The following is a 15,553-nucleotide window of genomic DNA, read 5'->3' as shown; positions in this document are numbered from 1 at the left end:
TAGGTCAAAGAAGGACAGTTTTTAGTGAGCAGTTTGAGATATCCATGCCTTTATTTCTCACAAAAGTTTGTAGTATATAACAGCTTCTAAGTCCAAAGCACAACTACTGGCATTTTCAGCAACAGCTGCAGCTGCTCAGCATTTCTGCAATTGTGATCCCAGGATCTCAATGGTTCCTACAGAAAATCAACAGCCACCAGTGGAAGATATTTCTCTCTCTCTCTCTCTCTCTCTCCGCACTCCACCCTGTAAAACGACTTGTCTCAGCACAGCTCTATTGCAGAGGAAAGGAAAAAATAACCTAATTTCTCTAGGGTGGCATTAAACCATCTTGACCATGAGATCACCTCCTTTTTTTGTTCTGTAATCCTCCACCTCGTTCATTATGCAGCCTTCATCCCCTTTGATACACACCACTGTTTCATGTCTCCCTAGAGAGCCGAGAAGCGAGAGTCCCAGTGGGAAAGTAGTATTTGGCACTTAATTAAGAAAGATATCTTCATGAATTAACACAAGTTTGAAGTGACATTGTACAGCATTAAGTCTCCATTCTTATGTTTCATTTCAGAATTATCTTTAAGAAGCAATTAAAACCAAAGCACCTTACCGCTCACCCATGTCCAGCCTTCTTGCTCAAGTCCAAGCTTCCCCTACCCCTCATCACACCTCAGCCTCTCCCCTCATCTTCTGTCACCCTGTTACAGCCCTCCACAGATTTTCTCCCCTTCTCCCATTCTGCTTGTCCACTGAAGGTCTCAGCTGTTAGTCTACCTACTGTTGAGCTTTTGTAGAGTCCTTACACGGGATGAACTACAAGTGGACTGAAAAGTGCATAAAGTTGTTCAGGTAGTCAATGTAGTGTTGCAGCCAGAAAGCTGGTCCTTGGTAAGGTGTTTGTTCTCTCTCTTTAAATAACTCTGTGAACGTAGGTCTCTGTCCCAGACCTCTACCCTACTTTTACCAGTAAAGACAGACTTCCCCTGCCCCATGAAAGTAGTTCACTGACGTGTTGTCAGTGTTATAGATCAGCTGTTCCATGAGGTTAAAAATCCTCTCAGACAACTCTCCTTTCTTGTTTCACTGCTAACTCAAAGGAAAAAGATCAGTGTTATTTGAATAGATTTTGGAGTGGACATCTCACCCACCACCCAGCCAAAACTCATTAGTCTCAGCTTGGCCTCAAGTTTTGGAGCTCCATCAAACTGATCAAGCAGAGGAAAATACTTATGGGACAGAGAAGTATTTTTTAATACAAAGCCAGTCCACTTATCCACAATACTGGTTAACAGTTACTAGAACTTTTCAAAATAGTGTGATTATTAAATAGATGAAAGTGCTTTTTAAAATTAGACTGGTGAAGCTCTTTTGTTCCTTAAGTTCATGTGGAGCAGCTGAGAAACCTGCTGGTTCTTCAGGCCCTGTCTTTAAATTAATTACTTGTAGCATTGGAAAATGAAGTTGAGTTTGCTGGGTGAAATCCCCAAATATACAGAAACATGCTTTAGAAAGTAAATTCTCATTGTCAATGCTAAATATCTGTAGATACTTAGAAAGCTTCTTTCTGATGAAATACGAAAGCAATAAAGCAGAGTACAGGATAGCTGCTAGCCAAAATGACTTAGCAAAACTGGTGATAGCTTGGCTAAGATTCTGATATTCTTACCAGCTTTGCAGCTTCTTATTCCTTGAGTAGTCCCATTAGCTTCAGAGAGATTATTTATGAAGCAAGGTGCTGCAGTTCATTACCAGTAAGGATATCAGAATCTTATTTAAGTAACAAAGAAAAAGAAAAGGAAAAAAGAAAGAAAGAAAAAAAAAGAGATCTGTTAACTACAATTACCACACTGTAGTAGTAATTTTCTTGGACATCATTGAATGCATTTAAAAAATATTAGTCTATGATAAAACAGCCAGTGGAATAAATTTTATCTTAAAAAAACCCTAAAAAACTCTATTCCACCACATGGTCTAAAATTGATGTCACCTGAAAATAAATTGAAACATATTTGAACACTACTGGATCTATTTGAAAGCCATCCTTCTTCTTGGGAATCATTCTCTTATAAAAGCATAATCACACAGATGTGGACACTGTTGTGTCATGCTTTATTTTGATGATGTAATTGCTAATTCTAATTGCTCCAACCAGATAACTGGGTGTGAAAATTATGGTACCTGAAGCATGAAATATATCATGACTTATATTTGCAAACTATGAAATAGGGTCTCTATTGAATGTAAATAGCCATTAATGGGAAAATTAGACAGATACTGCAGAGGTAAGGGAAGGATGATGGGATGCTAGGAGTCCAGTATGTGTGTGAAGGCAGAAATGGGCAAGGCCAGTATAACCTAAGGTAAGTGACACACACGATCCAAAACTTGGTGCCCTGGATCAACATTAGCAATGATGCTCAAAAAAATTTCTTTTGTTTTATTTTCTAGAGGTTTCTGCTATATAAGGGCATTTTGATTTTTTCATGTCTTGCTTTTTTTTCTTGCATTAAAAAATCTGAAACTACAAGAAGCTTAGTCTCTTTCACTACCATGCCATTATTTTCAGACGATGAATTAGCTTAACTGTCTTTGGTGCTGTGTAGCCCTTAAGTAACTAACTGTAACTCCATGCAGGCAAACCTGGTGTTTATTACCAAGGAAAACAACACAAAGAAAGAGAAATAAATCCCTCTTCCAAGATGCATGCCTCCTAATAGCTGACTTAGAACAATTCATGGACTTTAAAAAGAGGCATATATTCAGGTGTCAACCTGAGGTGTGGCTTACATTTCCCTCCTGACAAAAAATATCTGCCTTGTCTCTCAGGTAAAGTAATTTCCTGACTTTCTCGCCCAAATCCCACACTAAACTGGGGATATGGAAAGCAAGACAGGCATTGCTCTGTAATATTTTTATGAGACAGCACTTTCTCACTCATCATTAACCTCACTTCCTTGAGAAAAGAGAGGATGAAACAGGTCTCGAGCAGTTAAACAGATTGAGATCAAAGTGAATAAAACTGATCTCCTTTATCACCCCCTGTTTTAGCCTGGCCATATCAACTTTGATGAGTTTCACTTAGCATATGATTTTTAAAATAAATCATACAGCTTCCTGACTGTATCAGTAATAAATGGCATGCTAATATGCTAAAGTGCCCCGACAAAAAAATTGACAAAATGAATATAAACTGCTTATATTCTTCAAATCACAGTGCCTCATTTAGGAGTTAAGTATGTAGAACAGAGCAAAGCACTGAAAAGGAAGTGGGAAATGCAGCAATTCAAGACCTCCACCAAGACAATTTACAAACTTTCAGTTATTAGTATAAATCTGTTAAAATAAATAATTAACCCTAGGAACATTTAATATACATTAAATACTATTAATAAGTATATATCATATATATAATATAACAGATAATTTGATTTAAATATTAAAGATACTGCAGTATACTCAGAAGAACAGAGCTAAGACCAACCAGGTGTCACTCTGATTACATAAAGAACTAATTTGATAAAGCACCAAGTTCTGGAATTAAGTTCCAAGTCAGGAAGCCATGCAAAGTTTGGAAGAGGAGCGCTAAATACTAAATCCCAAGCACATTAGCTTTCCATTCAAAGTTCATTTCTACAGACAGAAGTAGAAGATGTTTGAATTCTAAAAAAAAGCAGCACAAATCAAATCGCCAAGACCACATTTTTACAATAATCCTACAAACCATTACTGATCCTAAGAATAACATTATTTTAAATAGAATGGCCTCTCTCCAGGTTTTCTCATTTCTAAGTATTTTAATTTACACAAATACATGCAGATCTATGATTTGGCTCCAAGCATCACATTGCATCTCACAGAGTCTAACGATTACTCATTCAAGGGTGCAAATGCAAGCAAACAGGCCTGCAGTGTCTCTCATTTGTTCCTCAGATGTAATTCTTAGCACTGAGTTCCCTGCTGTACTTTTGATTAACCTTATTCCATTGTGCTGGTAAAAGCTTTGAGAATATAAGTCAAAGCACAATCTTCCCCCAAGACACATGAATAATTCCAGAGAAAGACTAATAGTCTAAGAAAGGCCACAACTGTAAAGGAATGTTAATTCCGGTGAGATCAGATTCCGCACTGTCATTAAGTACATTAAACACAAGCCCATTAACTTTGATATGGATTGTTCTTCCTTCCATCAAGGGCTGAAGTTGGTATGCTGGAGTTTACTTGGTCAAAATCCAGTCTTAACATAGCATTTACTGTCTGCTCCCAAAATAAATAAGTATTAAACCTCCCTTGATTTCAAAGCGCAGTTACAAAGACTTTTCGAGAAACAGACTAATGCACACCCTTGTTATCTTCTTTATAAATCCCTGAAATCCCTAGTGAAAGGAGACTTTTTCCTACGTGACCTGCACGTTTAGGACTGCCCACTAGTTTTACAGACTGAGGATGTATCTTCAGACACTGGGTTCTGAAGCAGAAAATATCCCAGGGTGTGGATCCCCATGCCTGTGAGAATCCTTGAGTGCAGGGGGCGTTCTGCACAGAAGTCTCTTTGCTATAAACTTCCCAGCTATGGAAATACTTTTCCATGGGCTCAATTCTATTGATTTATTTGTTTTTAATAAATAATTTTAATGGTAGGTAAATATGTGCTTCTCATGAAGGAATAATAGGTCAAGCTTTAGGCCTGGCATGCTGTTGGCTTCTTTAACTACTAGATGAGGAGTATAAATCTGTTACAGAAAGGTATTTCATCAGAGACAGATCACTGCTAATCATAAAATCACAGAATGGTCTGGGTTGGAAGGGACCCCAAGGATCATAGAATTCCAACCTCCTGCCACAGGCAGGGACACCAACCTCCAGGTATGATCTAGCTAAGGTTTTCTGGGGCAACCTGGCCTTGAACACCTCCAGGGATGGGGCATCCACCACCTCTCTGGGCAGCCTGTTCCAGCACCTTACCACTCTCTCTGTAAAAAACTTCCCCCTAATATCTAATTTAAACCTTTCCTCCTGTAGCTTCAATTCATTCCCCCTTGTCCTGCCATTATCTACCTTTTAAAAAGTTGATTCCCTCCTGTTTGTACTCTCCCTTCAGGTACTGGAAGGCTGCAATGAGGTCCCCCCGCAGCCTTCTCTAGGCTGAACAAACCCAGCTCCCTCAACCTCTCTTCATAGGGGAGTGCTCCAGCCCCCTGACCATCTTCATGGCTCCTCTGAACCCTCTCCAACAGTTCCACATCTTTCTTGTATTGCGGGCCCCAGATGTGGGCACAGGACTCCAGGTGGGGCCTCATGAGGGCAGAGTAGAGAGGGACAATCATCTCCCTGTCCCTGCTGGCCACCCCTCTTCTGATGGAGCCCAGGATCCCATTGGCCTTCTGAGCTGCAAGAGCACCCTGCTGGCACCCTGTTAAGTTTCTCATGCACCATGACACCCATGTCCTCCTCAGCAGGGCTACTCTCAAGAAGCTCTTCTCCCAGTCTGTATCTATGTCTGGGATTCTTCCGGCCCAAGTGCAACACCTTACACTTGGCAGTGTTGAACCTGATTAGGTTCACCCAGGCCCATCTTTCCAGCCTATCAAGATCCCTCTGGATGGCTTCCTTTCCTTCTATTGTGTCAACCACACCACTCAGCTTGGTGTCATCCACAAACTTGCTGAGGGTGCACTCAATTCCATCATCGATGCAACTGATAAAGATGTTAAAGAGCACCGGTCCCAAGACAGACCCCTGGGGGACACCGCTTGTCACCGGCCTCCACCTGGACATAGACGCATTGACCACCACACTTTGTCTGTGTCCTTCTAACCAGTTCCTTATCTGCTGGATGGTCTACCTGTCAAATCCTCATGTCTCCAATTTAGAGATAAGAATGTGGTGGGGGACCATGTCTAAGGCCTTACACAAGTCCAGGTAAGTGACATCATCCCTTTATAAAAAAGGAAAAAGAAGCTTATACCAAAACAAACAGGAATTCATAGCTACAGGACCTATTTACTACCCGTAGTATATTCCATAAATGTGGTCTCGAAAACAAGCATTTTCACTTACAACTTATGGTGATGCCAAGCTCCACATTATGCTTCTTTGGTAGTTTTACATGAAATGTTCCACTGCTTGGTATGACTGATTCTATAAAAAATATTTAAAGCATTAGATAATTTATAAGGCACAGCAATTCCAAGCACATGAACTATACATGTAAGTTGATGAAATTACATCAGCATCAAAAGCCACGGATGAAACTCAGGTGCTGCAGTGAAAGAAGTAGGACATATGAAGTATGATTTATACCTCTATTGGTAATTTCACGGAAACTCAACTTTTTTTACGTTTAACTGAATCTATAGAGCTTGCACGGGCCAGCAGCCAGCTGAGACTGCAGGTTTTTACCTCATATGCAAGTTCTGTGAGCACATGTGACAATTTTAGTCTGGGCAGATAACTTTTAATTAAAAGCACAGGGGATCAAGTCTTGAGGCTTTCAGGTTTTGCTGTTGCAGGTCTAAAACATTTCTAACTGTCTGCTAAGTTAACTGCCACGGATTTTACATCTACTGGGAAGAAAAGGAACATCATGAATGGAGAAGCACCTGAAGCTGACTGAGGCAAAATCCACTGGAACACACAGTACTGTATTTGAATCCTGACTTTTGGCATCACTGATAGTGACAGTTTGGACCTTGGCCTGAAAAGGAGCGACTAAAATTACAGTTATGGAAACATACAAACATACATGTGGCAGAGGAGTCTAACCCTGAGCCTGAGTCTGATGTCATGGAGCAAATGGGAGGTGCACAAAAAACGAATGCACGTACTGTATTTGGTTTTAAAAAAAAATTATAGTAGATGTGTGCATACTAAAAGAGTATACAGAATTACTCTAGGAATCTTTAGCCTGCATTTGGCATCGTAGTTTATAATACCATTAACAACAATCACATGATGCAAAATCAACAGCACACCCAACATTGTTGTAACTTCAAAGGAGCTACTGTCAGATGAAAACTGAAGAATTAAAAGTTTTGACTATTTACATAGTGGGGTAGTGCACATACATAATGTGTACTGGTTTGATTCACACACAATCTTTATAGTATATTCTGTATGTTTAAACACAGTAGGGAAGAAAGGAAACCCATAATAAAGACTCACCAGAGCCATTAACAACAATTTCTCTGGCTTTTATTAATTCAATTTCCATTATTTTATTTAGATTGTTGGTTTGAGATACTGTAAGTGAAACTTGACAGAATTTTTTGCTTATCCACCTTTTTGTAATACTTTTCTGTCTGGTAAAACATTTCATTAGCTTGCCTGTAGAGGATTTGTCTCTGCTCAGCAGAATATTTCTATCTCAGGGCAGAAAAATGTCTGGAAATAACTCAGAGGAGGGACTGTCACCAGATCTTACTACAGGACTTGTCATTTCTATTTGTGTTCTGAAGCACGCTGCAGGGCTACGTGGAATGAGAAAGCTGTACAAAAAGACACACGTTTCAAATAGGTCACTTGAAAACTGCATGGTGTGTATGTGAGAAGAAAGTCTCCACCTCGGATGCCTAACACTTGCAACGTACTTGGGATTTATTCCTTCACTTTTCTTGCAAGACAGAGTAACAGTACATTCATACCTGCAACATCAAATTCTATTTCCAAAGTGACCTTGTTGGTGATAGAGGAGTCTCTGAGCAGTTGATTGGCCTCATCAAATGTGCTGTCTTCTGTCGGGATGCCGTTTATTGCCACTATTCTGTCTCCTATTTGCAGCACGCCACACCTTGGTACACAACAATACAAAGCAATCACCAGCTGTGCGCGGTACCAGGACCAGCAATATCAGACACACTCAGCTGAACCTTGGAGGGGGAGTGGGGCACAGCAGCTGAACACTCCCCCCAGGCACAGAGCGGGATGGAAGCTGCTGCCGCCTCTCTGCACCAGGACAATGTCAAGCACTCCCCAGTATGGGTCGTGCCTGCTCTCTGCGTGCTGGGGACCTCATGCCTCCACCCCACCCCTGGACAGCACCTCTGCCCCTGGGAGGACTGGCTGCCTCTGCAGTGGTGGCCAGTACTTGCCTGTGCAAGCACTATTGTTCTCATGGCACGATGAAAGACATACACAAGCGTCAAAATGCAACTGAAATGCTGCAATGAAACCACTGGCAAGTCACAACTCCAGTATTCCCTAAGATTCACTTCTGTACCGCAACTGAACAGAGCTGGATACAACCTCCCCCCATGGCACACTGAATTATCACTGCTTTGATTTCAGCAATGCTTCTGATTTTTTTTTCTTTTGTATGAACACAGCTTCCCATCTCCTGCTGGCGGGCTCTGGATGATATGAACATTGGTGCCTGTCATTATTCCCAGAGCTGATCAAGCAAATGAAATATCATTGTCAGAGCAGACAGTTTATTACTTGCCACACTTCTGTTGAGCAAGGCCCTGCAATTTATCAACAAATTGAAAGCAACAAGCCCGAAGTACCCCAAGGAGTGCTCACCAAAACGTACTTAGAAGCCACCTGAAAGAGCCTCACCTTTCCGCCGGACTGTCAGACTCAATATAGGAAATGAGAGGTGGAGAAGACAAGGTCTCAGTAGCAAACACGCTACCCTGGAGCTGTATCCCAAACCCTACTATGGGGTCAGCTGTCAGCACTACTTCTGTGGTTTCTGTGTGGACGACCTGGCCGGCCAAACCAACAGTGCTAGAGGCTAAAGACACTATAAAACAGAGCAAACCAGGAGGAAAGACAATCATACACAGGACAAATTTCATTGCTCTTTGAGAAAACTGATCTGTATAATAAACCTAGTCAATAAAACATTTCTTTTCAAGTCAATTTAGGCCAAAGTTTACAAATTATGTATAAACGGTTATGACATAGAAGAGAACAGAAATCATCTGGTTCTGTGCTAGAATGCAAAAAGATAGTTCTTGTACAGAGTAAAATAAATGTGCTTCACACCCCCATCCCAAAAACCTCAGAGCATCCTTGAACTCTGTTTGCATTAGGCTTGAGGCGTGGATGAGCAGAACTTTCACAGGGGCTAAGGAAATCGGAGGCACAAGCCCAGCTGTTGTTCAGGCTGATTCCCACGAGCCCTTCTGAACACTGTTGCTAGGAACAAAGCACATGGCCCAGGCTTGCTTGCAAGAAATAAGGACGCCTTCCTCTCGTGCATGTGTACTGCATGTCAGCAATCTGTCAGGCTAACTGGGTAGCATATGAAAGTTGAACGAAGGCCTCTGGTTTTGCAACCAGTGTATCTCAAGAGATTGTGATAAAAAATGTTCTTTGGGGTCTCTACAGGAACAAGGGAACCATTTTGTGAGAAACAGAGGCGGCTACTTCTATACTCCTGATTTACTCCCTCTCCCTATTCTACTCTCACTCCTGAATAGGCCGCACTAAGGAACAAATCAAGATAAAAACAACATTAAGATTCAGTACAATTACCTATGAAAGGAAGAGACTGCACCTTTGGTTCTTTGGTCTCTGCCTAGATGTCTACTGGATCATTGCTTGAATTCCCCCAGTGACAAAATACTGCCTTTTGTTATGTAATACACAGAATGCTAAAGTGTTTAAATTCCTGTTCAGACCAGTAAAGGAACGATAATCCTCCAAAGCCAAGGATTCTGAATGCTTGCCTGTTATAAAGCTATGCCATTACCTCACCACCTCCAATCTCCTTCAAGACCCATTTCTGCCTGCAGTGGAAATAGATAAAGTAGGCAGTAGAATTAGATACAAATTCATGGTTTATTGAAGGGATACTGTAGCTCATGTTTTATCTGAGGGATTGTTTAACTGTGGAGTTTTTTTTCTTAGATGTGGGAAAAAATTAGGGTTTTTTACATTACAGATAGTATTAGCACAGCTGTACAAAGATATCAGGAATTGTATAAGTATTTCCCAGACTTTGGAGTTACAAGTATTAGAATTTTGCGCTGAAATAGTATCAAATCTGATTAACGTGGCACAGTTGGCAATGACAGTTCTGTAGCAAAAGTTTCACTTGCCAAAATCCTTGTGAGTTTCTATTTTCTTCCAGCAAAGCTCCCTTTAACTCTGAAACTGTCTTTTCTAAATTACTGTGAATACTCACTCATATCTCATTTTAATTTTCCTTTGTAAGAATTATTATTTCAGTTACTCAACAGCTTGCTTCTTACTGTTCCTTTTATCTGCACTCAGTAAGACATGCTGATATCCAAATGCAAATACTAATAATCTGTTCTTAGAAATGGTCACCAGCTTTAGCATTTACTGCATGTGAGAAATAGGTCTCTCTAGCTGCAAAGGCTAAAATATAACTAAACCAGATAAATTCAGAGTTTATACCAGATGCCCTAATGTACCTTCTAGAAATATCTAAATTTAGGGCATCCAAGATCAGCAAAGTTCCATTTTTCCTTTTCTTTATGCTCATAGAACAATTACTTGTTAGCTGCGTCTTTGTGTCCCATCAATTAAGTGGCCACCCACTGTGCAGCAGGCATCTGGCTGTCTCTCTAACTTTCTCACTCTTTCTAACGCCCTACCAGAAATCTAAACATTTATTTCAACTTCTAGGATAGCTAAGGTTTTAATTCACATTAGGAAATTTAGTTAAAAGTGACAACTGGGAACTCCTCCCACTCCCACAGGAAACCAGACAGAAACAAAAAAGCAGAGGTGAAAAGAGCCTTTCCAAATCATGTAGCAATAATTATCTCCTCAGCCTCTTGTGGGACCCAAAATCACGCCTTAGAGCATATTGGGGCTTGTTACCCAACAACTGCAACAAGAAGCACTGCCATTTTGTGGGGTGCTTGATGGATTTGAAGTTTTACAGGTTGGGAAGCAGCCTTATTGTTTCAAAAGGGACACATGGATGTACATGTAGTTCCAGTGAACCCTGGCTGCTATTGCTAAGGGTACATTTTGGCATACTTGGGTAGTTCTCATCCGACTTTTAGTCCTGGGGGCTGGCTTACTACATGCTCTGCAGCTACGTAAATAATAATCTTGAATTTGAAGGTTAGGTATTTTCCACTGCTATTTCTGCAACTGTACAAGAAGCGGAGTAAGATGTATTTGAAGGTATGTACGTGGACCATTATGCCTATGTTCTCCCACTTTAACCCTTCAGAAACTGCAAAGTGTTTGCTGTTCCTCCTGGTAAGAGCTAACTTGGGCTGAGTAAACAGCTCTCATGCACATCGAAGATCCTCTCTGATATCTACCAGCTATGCAGTCCAAGTAAGGGCTGTAAGTTGGTATACAATTGTGTCTCACTTTCAAGTACTAATGTGGACCTATTACAAAATACTTCAGATTCTAAACTTTAACCACATAAGAATGTAATTATTTCTGCAATGAATACCATTCTTTAAAACAAATAAACAAACACAAAAAAGCAGAGAAGGAAGAAAAATTGAAAACAAGTGGCACAAATAAAGGACATTACAGCCTTCAATTTTTACAGCCACGTGTTCAAAAAAATCTGTGTAACTAATCAAGTAATTATAAAATCATGACCACAAAAGTCTTGTAACCCTCTATACCATCATACTTCATTGTTACGAATTTTGGCATGATCCCTTCAAGTTACGCAGGTTTTCCTACATAATTTGCCATGTAAACTTTATAGCACGCTTTTCTTCCCAAATTACATCCTAGAAGATTAGAAATTACATTAATAAGCCCCTCAAATTATCCACTTGGATTAAATAAAAGAAAATCCCACTAAAATTAAGAGAGTGTGCTATTCCTTTTCTGTAAGGACAGTAGCCAATGCTACCTGGTTCTCTTGAGTCTCCCATAAAAGGGAGAGGGGCAAGGTTTGCCAAGACCTGTTGAGGGATGGTGGAAGGGTACAGGACCAGTCACTTGTTTCACATTCAGACCAGTGTGGGTCTCTTAAGATGGCTGATACTGCAGTCACAAACACAGGTATAAGCCTAGCAACAGGAGCAAGGAAGTCTGCATGGGTTGAAAAGCAAGCTCACAGAAAAGGCAAGCAAGCCTGGCTGGTCAGCCAGTTCCTCCAAAGCCAGCTCTGCTACAGGGCTGCTGATGTAGTCGCTGCTCGTAGCGAGGCACAGACCTCTTCAGCAATGGGGTCAGTTCCACATGTCTTGTAATGCTCTATACCCAGACCTCATAATGCAAATGTGCTATGAACTACCCTACAACAAAGCCTCATCCTAACTCCTCCTAGCTGGACATTTGTTTAATCACAGCTGCCTCTCATCCCCAGGGCCTTTTGCCTCTTTCAGGTTGCCAATCTTTCAGGTGGGCTGCAGTGCTTATGTGCCTGTCCCACGTAAATCTCGTCACTGGCCTTGTTTCCAGCCTTTGCAGGACAGCAAATTGCAGGGCAAGGCTTCCTTGGAAGAAAAATACCTGAAAAATATTACATTAAAAGTAATGGCTGTCTCCAGGATCCATAATAGGATTAGCTTTCAGGATTAACGGTCCTTTGTTGAATGGAACAGCTGTAATATAGCACCATCGAAGAACTATTTTTTGCATCCAGCATTATTTTACTATTCAAATCAATTACTACTAGTGTAACATTACTACTGTTTCTCGTGTGCACATTAGGACACGTAAAAGCTGGACCCCTACTGATACTATAGCATGGATGGACACGCTATCTCCTCGTGACCAAAAGAATGCAGGAGAAGCTAACATGTCAACAGATGAGTTGTGAAAAATGTCTGACCAGATTAAAAATGAGAAATGCACTTACAGGCAAATGTTATGTAAAAATCCTTGCTTTACAAAAGAAATAAGAACAAGCAAGCAACTAAAAACAGAAAGAAAGCAAAACATCAGTCCCTCTCTCAGATGCTTCATCACAACTCTGTAGTGACTTATCTTAGGTGGAAGCTGCTGGTTTGTTCTGATTTTGCTACGACCACGGAAGTCTTTGATATAGGGCAGCAGCACTGTGATGTGCAGCAGCTCAGTTTTTCCGGAGTGGACATGTGAGCATTATTAGCCAGAGCAGATGATTTGCTGAGCAGTTCCCACTTCCCTGCTCTGGAGGAACTGAGCTGCTGAGGATCACACAAAGATGGACAAGCCAAAAGGTGGCCCTCGCTTACTTGGAGTCTGGGAAACAGCACACTGACACAGCTGTACTCTCTCTGGCCCAGTGAATACTTAGCAATATGCAGAGCGAAACAGCCTGAAATATATCCGCCCTGACTCAAAGGAAATCCATGCTTTGAATCCCAGAGGGTGGTCAGAAGGCTATTTAGTCTTCACTGTTATTTGCTGCTCTTCCTCACAAAAATGACTGCACAGGTTACGATGCAGATGTAAACATTAAAACTACCTAGGAGGTACTGTGGCAAGGTCTTCTCCTTCCATAATGTGATAGCTGGCTGAGCTCACCAGCAATCTGTTTGTGACTGTTCAGCTATGAATTCTATTCCCAGACAAAAACAGGAAGAGTTGAAAAAGGAATCTGAAATTCACTTCACTAACAGTGTAACAAACTCTTCCAGAACTGTCTGAAGAAAACACTGCTTTATACATTTCTGATGAGATAGTTAAGCTGCATGGCCTCATTTTATCATTTGTTGAATAACTGTTACACTGACATTTCCCTACATTTAATAGAAACTCCAATTGTTCCCTCTTCTACCTGGTGTGTATATATATATAAAATAATTTATATATATATAAACTAAGGTACTTTGTACCTTTCTTGTATCTTCCCCCTCCTCCACCCATTCACTGCACATTTTGAGCAAATGCTGTTACCACCTACAGGAGCTTTTGAAGTCCTTCTTTTTCATCCTCCGCCTCATCATTGTCCCACGCGGGCTGGTGGAGTAGAGGCTGCGAGGTAAGGTCCCCATGTTCAGGGAACTCAGGCTGTATGCACTCATGGAGGTAGGAGAGAAGGATGAAGACACCAAAGCTGCTGTAAGAAATCAAACACTTGGCATACAGCACTCAGTCTTCAGGGAAGAGTGCGGCACATGCCCGTAACTTGTCAGTGAACCAAACAACGTGTATGATGCACAGAAATGGTTTGTGCATTTCCACTAGCAAAGACATTAAACCACATAGGTGACCCTAGGTAAAAGTACAGCCAGCATTTCATTAAAATACCTGCTGGAAGCTAACAACAATACTGCAGATACAAAAAGCACATTCATAGTATACCACTTATTTTACGCAAAGCATGTTAAATTAAATTTCTCAACACATTTCCCAGAACCAATGCAGTTCCATATGTCTAGATACGCTGTTTGTAGTAGGTAATTTCTGACAAAAGATTTGTTAAGCAATGCTTTGCAGTCAAAACCCATGCTTTATATAGGCTACTCAAATCTAATGGTCTAACCATATAGCAGAAGAGTTGAGTCATTCAGAATTTTAAGCCTTTTCCCGTCTACAAAAGTTGCCTTTTTACAGAAAGGAAAAGATGTAAAATGTCAGAAATAACCTTGGCATGGCTATGAAAAAGTGTAGCATCCATAAAACTGAAAAGGTTTTAGTGCCTGAAATGAGAAAAAGTATGAGTGATAGAAGAGGGGAGGGAGCAGAAGGAAGAAGAATAGAAGGAGAAATATGTCAGCAGGAAAAAGCGTGGAACATTACGAAGGCTTTTTTGAGGAGGCGTTTTCTGGAATTTCAAGGCTGGCATCCTGCAATGGTCAGGGTGGTAGGTGTTATAATGGTGGTAGGTGAGGAGGCTGCTGTGGTTGTTGGCACAGGAATCCCAGGTAAGTTGCCTGTCGCTTCCTTGAACGTTCACTGCCCGCATGAAGGGATGATGGAAAATCAGAAAACAAAAGGACCAGAGAAGAGGGAACAGTAACTGAACTGCACAAGCAAACAAAAAGTCCAAAAACCGAAAATAATTTGAAAATAAAATAAAATAATAAATAAACTGTGTTTGTCTTCTCACCTAAGGGTGCTAACTTGAGGAACAGAAATAGTTTTTTTTCTCAGAATAAATGCTTCTGATGTTTTTTCTTTTCTTGTATTTGTTTTGAAAATGATTAGTAATTTCACTCTAGCTTTAGGAGCTTAGGATGCAAACTTCCTTAGAAAATACTAAGGTATTACATATGACCATTAACTGAAGGTTAATTGAGACAATTACTTGCCAGTCATTTCAATTTGCTGCACTGACATTTTAATTTTGCCACCATCTATTGTTGGCTTTACGCTATTCAGTGCAGTAAATGACTTCCCTAGGCCAGCAGCAGAAAAACTCTGTCCTGAAGCTTGGTTAATAAACAAAAGGGTTCTTATTGATTACTTGCTTGTGCAATTTAATGTTGGGTTTTTTGTTGTTGTTTGGGGTGTTTTGGGGTTTTTTAAACTTAATCTTCAAAACTTCAAAATGATCCTTTTCTGGATGAAATTTAAGAGCAGATTTGATTGCTGATTCTACGCATGGGGAATATGAGATAAGCCAAAAGTGAAGGCCAGTATTTACCAAGAAAACGGGAAGCATTTCACTTGTTGTGTCAAATATTAAAGGAAAATTATTGAAGCCCCCTTCATAAAATACAGTCTA

The 15,553-nt window shown here is 40.6% G+C and overlaps 1 protein-coding gene across 1 annotated transcript in view; it reads right to left on the bottom strand.

Annotated features, from left to right (window-relative positions):
- The window catches only part of GRIP1 (glutamate receptor interacting protein 1), a gene marked incomplete at both ends in the record, with an annotated part of 233,798 nt that overhangs the window by 29,298 nt on the left and 188,947 nt on the right, over positions 1–15,553 (bottom strand). The window contains 5 exons of the mRNA XM_084269746.1: positions 6,055–6,135; positions 7,638–7,783; positions 8,551–8,737; positions 13,787–13,942; positions 14,626–14,781. Coding sequence (XP_084125872.1) covers positions 6,055–6,135; positions 7,638–7,783; positions 8,551–8,737; positions 13,787–13,942; positions 14,626–14,781 — 726 coding nt within the window. The remainder of the gene's footprint in view (positions 1–6,054; positions 6,136–7,637; positions 7,784–8,550; positions 8,738–13,786; positions 13,943–14,625; positions 14,782–15,553) is intronic.

The sequence above is a fragment of the Gallinula chloropus genome, assembly GCF_964237585.1.
Source record: "Gallinula chloropus genome assembly, chromosome: 1".
Lineage (NCBI taxonomy): Eukaryota > Metazoa > Chordata > Aves > Gruiformes > Rallidae > Gallinula > Gallinula chloropus.
The sequence above is the reverse complement of the archived record's forward strand: the minus strand, read 5'-3'. Positions and strand labels throughout refer to the sequence as shown.